General features: G+C 50.6%; 5 protein-coding genes across 5 annotated transcripts; 3 read left to right on the top strand and 2 right to left on the bottom strand.

Moving 5' to 3' along the window:
• Nucleotides 1-10: 10 nt before the first annotated feature.
• BDV14DRAFT_179451 (uncharacterized protein) lies at nucleotides 11-486 on the top strand (the record flags this gene model as incomplete). Its single annotated transcript, XM_073769767.1, has 1 exon — nucleotides 11-486. A coding segment is annotated over exon 1 (155 nt), but the record flags the coding sequence as incomplete, so codon positions are not given.
• BDV14DRAFT_179447 (sterol desaturase family protein) lies at nucleotides 487-1,684 on the top strand. The gene is made up of 3 exons (XM_073769766.1): nucleotides 487-659; nucleotides 706-1,377; nucleotides 1,424-1,684. The coding sequence occupies exons 1-3, from the start codon at nucleotides 518-520 to the stop codon at nucleotides 1,483-1,485; spliced, it is 876 nt and encodes a 291-aa protein (XP_073624834.1). The 5' UTR covers nucleotides 487-517; the 3' UTR covers nucleotides 1,486-1,684.
• Nucleotides 1,685-2,049: 365 nt separating this feature from the next.
• BDV14DRAFT_113850 (uncharacterized protein) lies at nucleotides 2,050-2,843 on the top strand. Its single transcript, XM_073765734.1, has 2 exons — nucleotides 2,050-2,471; nucleotides 2,523-2,843. Exons 1-2 carry the CDS (start codon nucleotides 2,173-2,175, stop codon nucleotides 2,659-2,661), a joined length of 438 nt encoding a protein of 145 aa, XP_073624833.1. The 5' UTR covers nucleotides 2,050-2,172; the 3' UTR covers nucleotides 2,662-2,843.
• A 1,968-nt stretch (nucleotides 2,844-4,811) lies between these two features.
• BDV14DRAFT_113843 (uncharacterized protein) lies at nucleotides 4,812-6,073 on the bottom strand. The gene has a single exon (XM_073765733.1). It carries the CDS (start codon nucleotides 5,908-5,910, stop codon nucleotides 5,077-5,079), a length of 834 nt encoding a protein of 277 aa, XP_073624832.1. The 5' UTR covers nucleotides 5,911-6,073; the 3' UTR covers nucleotides 4,812-5,076.
• Nucleotides 6,074-7,766: 1,693 nt separating this feature from the next.
• Nucleotides 7,767-11,947, bottom strand: pmcC (putative calcium transporting ATPase (Pmc1); the record flags this gene model as incomplete). Its single annotated transcript, XM_073771567.1, has 7 exons — nucleotides 7,767-7,811; nucleotides 8,389-9,006; nucleotides 9,099-9,185; nucleotides 9,231-10,501; nucleotides 10,563-10,711; nucleotides 10,762-11,201; nucleotides 11,255-11,947. 7 exons carry the CDS (start codon nucleotides 11,945-11,947, stop codon nucleotides 7,767-7,769), a joined length of 3,303 nt encoding a protein of 1,100 aa, XP_073624831.1.
• Between the last annotated feature and the right edge of the window lie 743 nt (nucleotides 11,948-12,690).

The raw sequence follows: 12,690 nt of genomic DNA, 5'->3' as shown, positions 1-12,690 counted from the left end.
AGATAAAAACGGTGGATCATGATTTGTAGCAACGCCAGGGGTATGGCACGATTGCTGATCCTCGCAACGATGATCGCACAGTTCGAACTCGTTTTAGCACACTTAGTACACTCAAAGAGTCAGACTACACTAAGGGCCACTGCGCGGCAATGGCCCTCTAAAATGACAAGTAAATAATGACATTGCTGTTGCTCACTAGTCCGAGATAAGCCCGAGTCTGCTCCTTGGCCTAGAATGAAATCGAGGCCAACCCAGGCAGCTGCATATGACCCGATCCCATGGGTAGATCCCGTGTCGTACGTGAACTGACCCCTATATCTACCCACATTATATGAAAAGTGCCTGGCTAAATTGTGGCGCGGTGAGGATCCGGCTGAGGATCCGGGGTGGTGTGTTCAGGATCAGACCATACGGGGTTTAGCTAGGCCGAACACCACAACTACAAATAGCGCGGGAAAAGATTTTTCTGGGATACTGTACGTACCTGTCACACATTGAGCCTCACGGAAGTATCACAATGGCGAACATAACTCTCCCTTCCGGTTCGCTGTCGTACCCCGAGCTCGTCCATGCCGCGAAGCAGGACCCTAGTCTGTCCTGGCTGGAGCAGCTGTGGTGGGCGCACTATGCGTTTTGTAATAACGATGTTCTTGCGACTGGTAGGTATTGTTGACTTGACGAAGGCGTTTTGCTGACAACTGATAGGGGTGATTACCTTCCTCGCTCACGAGCTCATCTATTTCGGCCGATGTATTCCCTGGATTGTTGCCGACGCCCTGCCCAGCGTCTTCCGTCGCTTCAAAATCCAAGAAAACAAATCGCCGTCGGCCAGGGATCAATGGACTTGCGTCAAGTACATCCTTTCAATCCACTTCATCATCGAGTTGCCCATGATCGTCCTCTTTCACCCCATGATGGAACTCTGCGGCGTTCAATGGACACTCCCATTCCCAAAGCTTTCAACTATCGCCGCTCAAATCGCCCTCTTCTTCATCGTCGAGGACACATACCACTACTGGCTGCACCGCGCGTTCCACTGGGGCCCGTTATACCGATCCATCCACCGCATCCATCACCAGTACGCTGCGCCGTTCGGGTTGACTGCCGAGTACGCCAGCCCCGCTGAGACGTTCCTTCTCGGTCTCGGCACCATCGCTCCCCCGCTTGTCCTTGGATATATCACGAGAAACGTGCATCTCATAACAGTATTGGCTTGGATGGCACTTCGCCAGCTGCAGGCGATCGACTCGCACTCTGGGTACGACTTTCCATGGAGCTTGCGACGAATGATACCGTTCTGGGGCGGTGCAGACTGGCACGATGATCACCACAGATACTTCAGGGGGAATTATTCAAGTTCGTTCACGTATTGGGATGGTAAGCGATCTTTCACTTGTTGTGGGGGCAGTGCTGACTTGTGTAGTCTTGATGGGAACCGTCGCAGGACCGAGAGGGAAGGCGATGGGACGGGGCAAGCAGCGATGAGGATTGGACGACAGATCGATAGGAGTAATTTGGTCAAGGGAAAAGGGATAGCTATTTGTACAGAGTAATGTTAATATCATTAATAAAAGTATAATCGAAAGAAAAGTATCTTGGTGTTGGGAAAGTCAAAAGGATTCCATGATCACAAGAGAGTCACAAACCTCAGTAATGTATCAGTACAAGCAACCCAGGGCTAGAGGCATGGCAGTCAAGGTACCGGTACTTTGCGCTGCTGGACCGGTACTTTTCCAAGGGACGCCCACGAAGGATCCCCAGCGCATAGTGCGTGGCCAAACATCCACTAAAAGAGGGTCCGGAGAGTTTAGTGGCACTGCTGTTCCGGGGATCGAGGCAACTGTCCCGAGGAGATCCTGAAGCTTGAATACTTAAAGGGCGCGTCCCTGGCAGTTTCCAACGCTGAAACAGACGCACTCGCAGCATGACGACGATGAGAGAAGCAGAAAGGGGACCAGATCACAAGCAAAATGACACATCGACGCGGTCGGGCGGATAATCTGGGCTCCGGCCACTAACAAGGCTGCTCTGCTCGCTCGGTCCTTTTGTTTGCTTCCAGTCATGGCCAGACAAAGGGACCGATCTCTCTTCCCTTCTCCTCCTCACCTCCTCTCCTTATCATCAAGTTGGCCTTAATCCAATCTACACTTCGTTCCTCTTAGTCACAATACCATGACTTGTTCCATGCGCATCGTTGTCCGCGTCTGTGTCTCTGATATCCCAGGAGACCCCCAGGCCCGCCATATTGCCCTCGGCGACGCCGTCTGTAGGGACCTGTTCAGCCGCAGTTACCACGACTCCCTCTGTCCGGTCGTTTATGACCATGTCCACATCCCTGGTGACTTTGACTCCGACAAGCCTCTCAAGCGATGGTTTGTTTTTGATTTGAACGTCAGAGAATTTCTCTCTCGCAATGACGTTACACGTTTACCGCACCTTGTCTATCGAGCAACTCGCCAGGACGATCAATGGTGCGTCAAACTGAATTTAGTGAAAGACAAAACAGAACTAACAAACGACAGGATATTCACTGCACTCGACAAATGGATCGAAATGGCAAAGTCAATGGCAGCCTCTTATACTTGGGGAGGCCGTTCGGAGCAAAAGCTCGTCTCCGAAATGAGAAAACAATCTGAACCCATTTCCCAACACCAACTATAACGCTTCATGATTGTCAAAACACCATCATCAGCTGCTCCTTACATGTCGTTGTCATGGAGTATCGGGTGGGGTATTTCCGAGACACGCTGGACATTGCTCGTTGTCCTTGTCCTCCTGCCAATCCCAATAATCCACGCGCTGATGCGGCGGACAAATCCTTTTCGACTCTTCTGCTGGCTTGCATTTTGCAATGTAAACCAGTGCCTCATGGCCGCAGAGGCCGAAACGTCCATGGATGTTCCTGCACATTTGAGTCTCTGAGGTTTATGCTTCCGCGAGTTCTTCAGAAAGTTCGCGGCTCAGCGGTTGAACGCGGGGTTGTGAAGGGGACAACCAATCGGCGGAACCTGGCTGAGCACCGGCCATGTTAGCATCCGCTCTCTATAGGTCGGATCCGGGCAGCGCAGCGTACTGTACCTTGAGCAGACCTTCGCTTTTATCCCCAATAATGATACTATGGGGTATCGCTGGAGACTATTTCCAAGATCAAGACGCCTCAAACAGATGTCCTCGCGAGGTGTCTGACATGGATACCTTGGTGGGTGTGCGGGGAGAATGTGAGAGATGGCAATGTCATCATAGTTAATGCTGGCTCTGCTCTGGTAAGGCCGCGAATCCGAAGCAAACGTGGCTCAGCAATGGCATCGGTTACTGGTCCCCGGCCCCAACAAAGAAGTGTGTTTTCCGTCCGAGCGCAGCCTATGTCGAGGCTGGAACTGCATATACTTTTGCGAATTATCACCATTCGACAAATCAAATCAGCGGGACCTCCAAGAAAACGGCTGATTGGGCTCCAAATCATGCACCTACCGAGATGTTCTTATCCGGGTAATCAGTAAGATGCCGTGTAAGCTTGCAGCCGTAGCACACTCGCGCTAGTGTAGCTCTACTTGACGCTTGGGCTCCATCCACCCAAGACCCTGAACGCTGGGTTCGGTGCGCTGTGTTGCAAGCAGGGGATAGCATTCGCCGCAACGCATCGCTGGCAGGTTTACGTGCATGGACCGGAAAATCCTGAGGTCCATAACTTGGATCGCTGGGAGCAGATTCCACATGGGCAGAGCACAACATGCACTATCCTCAAAAGAGATTGTCATGCATATCTCGGGCGATTGAATGATACAGCCGACACTGCTATTTCCCTTCGTGACGATATTGGTCAGGGATCCACACAACGTCAAGGAGCAAATCAAGCCGCGTCGGCCGACACCTGCCATTTTAGCTGCGGAATGTCATCTCGAATAGGCATCACCTGCTGAAAACAAGGCCTGAGGCGCTCAGTCCGTCTCTTTCGAGTTAGGTGCACACTGTTCTCGAGCATCCCTAGCGGAGTTGGCGAACTGTTCACTTCCTCTTCGGGACGCGCGCTTGAGACGGCCAATTTGCTTTTTTTCGCCTCGCTTTGTCCTCACCCTGTTGCGAGTCAGGAATAATTAGTCGTGACCAGCCGTGCTCCTCAGGCACAAAGCTTCGGTTGATCGTTGGAGTGTTGTTCCCCGACCACATCCATCGACCGACCCACAATGTTATCGTGGCATAAACGCAAGACTTGCGAGTTGACCCTGGTCACTTTTCACGTGGCTATCTAGCGGCCCCAGAGGACGATGGGCCACACGGAAACGACGAATACGGCTTGCGACGCACGACATCTTGAGTGCTGCGCGAAATATTCCATCCCATTCCTGCGCGGGCACATCCAACGTTTTTCAGGCATGAGGCATCGCAATTCGGAGTTCAAGCTCGCCCAGACGGAAAAGGGAAAGTCTTCAGCCGTGACGAAACTTTGTTGGCGCCGTATCCACCGTAGCCCTACACTACGGTGCCGTATTTACCGCGCTTTGCCTTGCCGTTGGAGTAAACTCTATTCGGGCAGTTTCAAGGTCTGAAACAATGACTGCAAGGCAATCGATGTCAACAAGCGCCCATTCTTTGTCCGTAGTATATACCTTCACTGGCTTCGACATTCACCGACGTGGCTTCCGCCAGCTCCTTGGCAGAGCCAGGGCCTGGATATCCCTCACCCTAGCATGCCTCTGCAGTTCTGCAGAACGCCCTAATGCGCCCGCCTCGGGCATGACGCGTTTCAATCAATTTAATGGCTACCCTGCGCCTCAACAGTTGGATAGAGCGACCCAGCAATGAAATCATTTTATCCACAACGTTTAGATCCTGTGCCAGAGCTCTATGACTTCATTTTCTGACTGGGGTAGAACTCGCTTGAGCCTTGAAGGTTTCTCATAACGGATAACATTTGCGGTAACGACCTGTCAGCCTCTAATGTACAGAATGCAGATAAAACCGAACCAAAGACAATGACGCATAAGTAGCTGGATTATTCACCCCGCCATTAATAACAACTTACATCCTTAATAGACCACAACTTGAACAAACCAAAAGTTCTCGGAATGCCAATCATCAGTTTGAAGTATACAACCTCTGCAACCAAAGCTCATACTCCGTCCCCACACAAGCCGCATCACTCCCACAAACCGACGCATCATAAGCCGCATATGTATACCAAGCCTCCTTCTTCCTCGCAAGATCATCCCCCCCAACATTCGGCTGCTCATTCTTAATCGGGTACCCGCGGTACGCAATGACTGTCCCCGGGTAGCTCGACGGAATCGCCGCCTCATTCGCGAATAGCCCAGCAGAGGTATGGTCGCTGTGATCGCCAGAGCCATAAGCATGCAGATAGTCCAGCGAGTTCAAACTATCCGGCTCAAAGCCATTAATGATGCTCGTGAGCGTATCGATGAGTTCCGCCCTGGAATAAGTCGTCCCGCTAGCATCGACCGTCCTGATGCGCCCAGAGGGCAATTCATCCTTCCATAACTTCTCGAGCGTCTCCTGCCCCGTAGCAGGGAATCCATTCCCATCAATACTCCCGTCAGGGATATGCAAGAAGGTCAGACTAACGTCTGGATGATCGCGGAGTGTGTATAGCGGGATATCCTTCCCCTCAACACCAACGTCGCCTTCATCCCAGATACTCTCTACGCCTGCCATGTGCGCGTAGGCTGCCATTGCGCCGGCCTGACGGGATGTCCAGTACGTCCAGTCTTGCCCTGCGTCGCCGGAGGTGAGGTAGACTGTGCGCACGGTGAAGCCGTTGGAGATGTCGTGTAGGATATCGGGGGATAGGAAGAGGAGGTCGTCGTCGGGGTGGGCGACTATGTTTAGGGTTTTGTCTGAGAGAACTTGGGTGATGAGGAATGAGAGGGTTGTGAGTGTTGTTGGGAACTTCATATTGGGTGAGGAAGTGGCTCAGGGCGAGCGAGTACTTGGAATTCAGAATGAGTATAGAAGGTGACTGGGCTTGTTGAGGTGCTTTCTCTCTATGAAGAGACTAGGCATAACTTTATACACCTCTCTAGAAGTAGATCACCTGCCCAACGTATTTGTTTACTACCCTCGACTAGTGACCGCGTAGTATACACACATTCCTAGTTCCTTGGTCATGCAGCGCAGCATTCCAGCCCACGCCTTTCCCGCCCGGGCTCCTTGGCCACCTCCCACTTAGAACAAAAGTATCAACCAACTCGAGTAAACCCCCTTACCTTGCCTTGCACAATGGGTAAAATCCAAGCGCCATTTGTTACGCATGACCAAGTCAAAACGAATCAAAAGCTGTCTCGTTCTAAGGATGTATTTTCCGTCCACTCTGTGAGGTATGAACAGTGGAAAGGGCTGTATATCTATAGCCCCGTCAGGAATAGTACCTCGGCACTCATATACCTTTACACCTATCAAAATTCAACCGGCGATAATCACAGCTAAGTTAAGTCTAGTTTAGTCTATACGCACAGGTAGGTTGAATAATGCAGATCCGTCCACGCAGAATGCGCACCGGTGGCAGAGATCGATGTCGTCAGCGGTCAGGTACAAGAGAGTGCGCAGGTAGGTATGAAAGAAGTCCAAGGTCAAAAGACAGGTTTTGGCACCTTGGGGCTATCAGTAGGATGCAAGGTTTGAGGTTAAGTTTGTGACAAAGTTAGTCCGTAGTAGATTATAATGCTATTCGGACAGAGATAGAGTCGGTGACTACATCAATCGACGAGTACATGGAGTGGACTTGAGTAAAAGATAAGCTATTCAATTAAAGCGCTGGCTACCGAGTATCTAATTTAGATAATGTGTTGGGGTCTGGTACAGTAACATAGAAATCGAGCTCTCGTGGTTTGCAGAATCATGTCTGGTCACTCTCGCCAATCTTGAGCCGAAGCCAGAGGCATTGGAGCATACTCAAGTGGATACAAAGCCTGTCTCTTCGAATCTCTCTACTCTTTCACGTTGTGAAAAAGCAACCGTATAGTCTCCAAACCCATGGGGTGCGATGACCTCTGGGGAACGCAGATCCCAAGCTCTTGACACGGACTCGCGCTCACGATAGTCGTGGGATGTGTCATATCTCAGGAGCGCCTTTCCAGAGCCAGAATTGATTACAAAGGAGACCGCTGGCGAGAAACGATTGGGACGTGCATATTCGAGCCTTTCGAGCGCCGGCATTTTTCGAGTGGCATATCCGATGGACGTCAGGAGTTTGTCCAAGAAGGTGTGATATTGATGCTCTGAGTGATGTGATATTTCAAAACCATCTTGGCGGACAATATCCGCCATTTCTCCTAAAGTACGTCGGTTTTAACAAAGAAGAACAGAAGTAGGAAAAGAAGAGAGAACTTACGCCCGGTGCAAAGCTCAGGCTCGTCGGTGCACCGTATAACTCTGAGGTTAGGCCACGATTGGATGCGCATGAAGGGACGGTAGTTCTTATCGAGAGGACACCAGAAGTCTGCATTAAGACTGACGCCAGTCAGATTGATCTCATGAAGCCGGTGGCTAAGCTCTCTGAGTTCATGCTCCAACACATCCGTTCGACTGGATATGTGACTGAGTTCCTGAGCCGTGCGAGCTGGATAACGATCGGTGCGGAGAGAGAACGTCCGAAGGGAGGAAGGTAAGGTCCGAATGCCCTGGGCGAGATCTGACGCCAATTAGCTCTGTAGGACCTTTCGAGTCGGAGAACAAGTAGAAGAACATGCCTTCTCTGACACCTTCATCGTCGCGACGAAGCCAGTGTAAGTGGAAGGCATCGGAGTTCAGGGTCAGGGTTTCAAGGTGGCTACAGGCGCGGACGACTTCAAAAAGAACTGGGGTCCAGACGCGTATTGCAGTATCATCAGTCTCGTTGTATGTTAGAGACAGCTCGCGAATGCACCTAACCTTGGGAATTTCCACTGCCTCGACCGATCCAGGTTCGTGTGACTCGCGAAATTCAGCGCGACTCCGGGCGTAGGATAAATTGATCTCAACGTCCATCATGTTATTGTTGTTGGTTCCCCACTTACGTATAAGATTAAAAAGATCTATAACGCATTCTCTAAACTGTCTGTCGACAACATAGCCTGTCTGGGTCAACGGCGTGGTGGGCACAAGCGCATAGAGAATTATCTTTGTGACCCCCAGGCGAGTCAATATATTCTCACCAGCGTCTTCCAACCCTTGTTTTATGTCTTGAACTGTTACCCTGTTCTCGTCTTCGGGCCAGTTGACATAGCAGGTGATGAATTGCGAAAAGTCGAGTGGGGGTGCCATAGTTGGGGAATCGAGACGATATCGAAATAAAGACCAATCAAATAAACGAGCGAAGAATGTGTAGAGGGTATTCATGGCCTAGAAGTAATATCATACATGATCATCATCAACTCTTCCTTTCCCCCTTCGCACGGCCGCTCTCGCACCTGCAGGCTTGATGCACTTTGATGCGCCGACCAGCACCTTCCTCCAGCCCTTGACCAAAGGTACTCCGATAATTCCTAACGCCTTACTAACGCCGCGAATAAGCACAGCAACATACCGATCAGGCACAAGTTTCAGAATTGCAGCCCAGGGGATACAAAACACGGCAAAAGCCAAACAAATTCCCCAATCCCTTCCACTCAGCCTCGTCACTCCAAACGCCGCGCCCCCAACAAAGATGATCAAAATTTGACCTCCAACCATGAGAGCATTGATGAGTAAAAACCATTTATTGCGGTGGATTCCCTCAAACAGGTTGAATTTGTTGTCGAGGCGCCGGCAGTTGAGCTCGTTGAAGATTTGCATCCAGACGAAGGTGTTGAAGATTATTGTGTCGAGTTGCAGCATGTCTTGGGAGTTGTTGCGGTCTAGAGAGAGCATTCGGTCGCCTTCGAAGTAGAGCACGAAGCAGATGGTTAGTTTGTAGACGGACTGGCCGAGGATCATCTTCCACATTGTGACTGTGAATAGGGGGGCATGACGGGGAGTTGGCGGGCGCTTGAGGATGTCGACTGTTGGAGGGTCCGTTGCCCTAATTCGGTCAGTCTACACTTCATCCATATACTAAGGAGGTAGCGGACTTACAGAGCCAACGCCGCAAAGGTGTCCATGATCAGATTCAGCCACAGCAGTTGCACGGCCCGGAAAACACTTTCGTTCCTGCTGTTGTAGATGGCCGTGATTACTGTCAGTAGAACGGCGGTAATGTTGACGGTGATTTGAAACTATCTAGTCAGTCTGACTTACTATACTCTGATTAGAAAACATACCTGCAGAAATTTTGCTACGGCATCGTTGACTGCCCTTCCCCAGGCAATCGCAGTCACGATCGACCTGAAATTATCATCCAACAGAATAATCGAGCTCGCCTCTCTTGCCACCTCTGTTCCGCTCATTCCCATTGAGAATCCAACATCTGCTGCCTTCAATGCAGGCCCGTCATTTGTCCCATCTCCAGTGACAGCAACGATCTCTCCAAGCTTCTTCAAATGTTTGACCAAGAGCTCCTTATCACTAGGCGACGAGCGCGCCAGAACTTGCAGTCGCGGAACAACCTGATCGAGCTGATCTGGATCCAGCTTTCTCAATTCAGGGCCCTCCATCGCAATTCCTTCCTCCGTCTTAATACCGCAGGACTCGGCTATTGCCAGCGCTGTGTTGATGTTGTCACCTGTCACCATCTTGACTTGGACTCCTGCTGAATGGCAGTTCTGAATCGCCTCTGCCACTTCCGGTCTCAACGGATCATGGATTCCAAAGGCGCCCATCCACGTCAGTTCAGAAAAGACGTCATCGAATCCAGGCTGGTTTTTCGATGTAGGCGGCCACGCGGGGAAGTCCCGGTATGCAATTCCTATCGTTCGGAGGGAAGCACTAGCATACGCATGAATGCGGTTCAGAATGGCACGCCGGTCATTCTCTGATATATCGCTCGACACGACGTCCTTCTCAGACGACTCTCCCGAGTGTACAATGCGCGTTGACTCCCTAAGAAGCAATTCCGGCGCTCCCTTGACGAGAAACCGATAGCCACCCTCTGTTCTATATACAATGGCCATAGACTTCCGCGACGAATCGAATGGATAAACGTGCTGGACGTGGTTTGTGCTTTGTACATTTGACAAGCTCAGCCCAAGCTCCTGGCGCGCAAGCTGGAGTAGTGCTATCTCAGTTTTATTTCCGACAAACTCCTTTTTGGATTCGCGGACTTCTTCGAATGCCGTGGTATTCAGCGCCAGACTATGCAGAATCAATTCCTTGAACTGCGGAGAGAACTTCTTCACGGCATCTGAGATAGTCGCCGATGAACTATCAGATGAATCCGCCCCAGAGGGAAGCTTTCCGAAGCTATTGCCAGCACTGAAAAAACCAGCGACGACGGACATCTTATTCTGCGTCAGGGTTCCTGTTTTATCGGAGCAAATGACCGTTGCGTTTCCCATTGTCTCGCATGCGCGCAGCAAGCGAACGAGGTTATTCTCTTTGAGCATCTTGGCTGTTGCAAATGCCAAAGCCAGGGTTACAGCTAGTGGGAGGCCCTCTACGTTCCAGATTATGATCAGCCATATTCACTTCTTGTCTAAGGAAAAAGAATGCCGTACCTGGAATTGCTACGACGATCACAGTCACAGCTACTATGAGGATGTCCATGAAGTGCTGTCCTTTTACTGACGGACTATCGTTGGCATAGATGCCCGACAGTTGCACGCAGAAGCGAATGAATAGAACGACAAAAAGAAGTAAAGCCGAGCTACATGAGGTCAGCCACTTTGTTACTCGATCAAAAAGCATTCAACATACCCCAGGCCAAACCATCCAATCCAACTCGCCAATCTCCCCAACTTGACCTGCAACGGAGTTGGCTCCGTCTCAGTGCTCAAGGAGACCATGATCCGTCCATACGTCGAATGCGGTCCTACGCTCGTGACAAGGTAAGTTCCCAGACCCTCAAGCACTTTACTCCCCGAAATAATGAACGGGTCGATATCTTTCCCTTGGAGCCCATGCTCATGGTCGAGCAGGCACTCCCAAGCCTTGAACCCACTTATCTTTTCAACCTGGTCCGACTCACCGGTTGCCGTCGATTCATCGCATTTGATCTCGTTGTTTGTGATTATTATTCCATCGGCAGGTGCTGAGTCACCTGGCTCCAAGTGCACGATGTCGCCGACTGTTAGGGCTGTTATGTGGATCTGGACGCTTCGCCCGGAGCGGATGGCTTTTACATGTCGGTCCAGTTTCTATAAACTGTCAACTGTGATTAAAGCATACAAGAGGGAAGTATGGAACATACCCGTTTATTCAACTTTCCAAATTGTCTCTCCTTCTGCCAGTCATTTCCCGCCGTAACGCCGACCACAATAATGATTGCAACGCACACGGCGACTCCCTCGATCCAATCGACCTGTGACTGTCCCGAAGCGGCCTCGTATATCCCAAGCGACAAAGAGACAACAGCCGCGATCGTCAGCAAAATAATGATTTTATCGTTATATGCATCCCACAGAAGTCGGACGAACTTCTTCTTCGGTGCATTAGGAAGCGCATTCGTTCCAAAGATGCGAGTCCGATCTGTAAAGGGCTGAGACGGAGGATTAGGAGGAGTGGTGTTAGGGCTCAAGTTCGACATTTCAACATGAGAAGCAGCAGCTTCAGGATCTCCGTCATTGCCAGAATTGGCAAAGGCAACCCTCTTGACATCCTCAAGCTTCATATTCCCTGTCAATACCCCCTCCTCATTCGACAGCCCAATCACCAAATCCGTCCGCAGGCCATGCACCAGCCCCTTCAGCCCACCAAGCGCATAGAACGCATCAATGCTCTTTGGATTGAAGAGCTTATTTAACTGCCCCGGCGAGAAAGCGAACTTGTTATCGACGACTCTGAAATCTTTCTCTGTCCCTGGTGTTGGGGACAATGCATCATGGTATGTCGAGGAGGTAGAACAGTCCTTTTCTGCGAGATCCTCGTCTGAAGAAATAGACATCCTGTAAGATTATGTTTTGTTATGGAGGATTCTCCTTGTGAACTATAGTCTGATAAGATGGAATCGTCGTATATCTTGTCGTTGTCATCGGCACAATTCAGTAACAAACAGAGAAGATCTTCATTAAACGCTCTAAACAATCTCGTATATACGCAAGAAAACTATCATACGACGGCATCACTCCATCTATAATATACCACCTCAGAAATACCCTGAAGACCACCGAAGCCCAAAACCCATCGTGGCTGTGCCCTTAGCAGCCTCGTGATCCGCGGACAGCAGCCCGCACATACATGGACCAACCCAGTCCCCAGTCCCTCTGACCTGTCAATGACAGCATGTCCCGAGCTCGACTCGCGCCGAGAAACTTACTCTGCAGAGTGAGCCTGGTCGTGGGCGATCGATGGGTGATCCGGTATGTGATGTGACGGTGTGGCGTGCGAGGTAAGTGGTTGGTGGTTGGCTGCACTGCCTCGCTCGGCGGTCGTGTACCGTGGTCAGGGAGGGATTTACCTACTCTACCTTACCACGTACCAGGCTTTCTAATCTGCCTAGAGCTAGTAGGCTAGGGTGAAATGAGGAAGCAGGGTGAAGATCAAGGGTCCAGTCCTTATTCTGTGTTTCTAGAGGTTCTTGGTTTGTTCGCGTGCAGGGTTGACACGGGGCCTCGTATTGGGTTACTTAATTTGGGAAGGAGCTTGTAAGACAAGAAAGACAAGAAATGGGTGACGCGTTCATTTTTC

The sequence above is a fragment of the Aspergillus stella-maris genome, assembly GCF_047715825.1.
Source record: "Aspergillus stella-maris strain CBS 113639 unplaced genomic scaffold BDV14scaffold_58, whole genome shotgun sequence".
In the NCBI taxonomy this organism is placed as follows: domain Eukaryota; kingdom Fungi; phylum Ascomycota; class Eurotiomycetes; order Eurotiales; family Aspergillaceae; genus Aspergillus; species Aspergillus stella-maris.
This window is presented reverse-complemented; position numbering and strand designations above follow the sequence as displayed.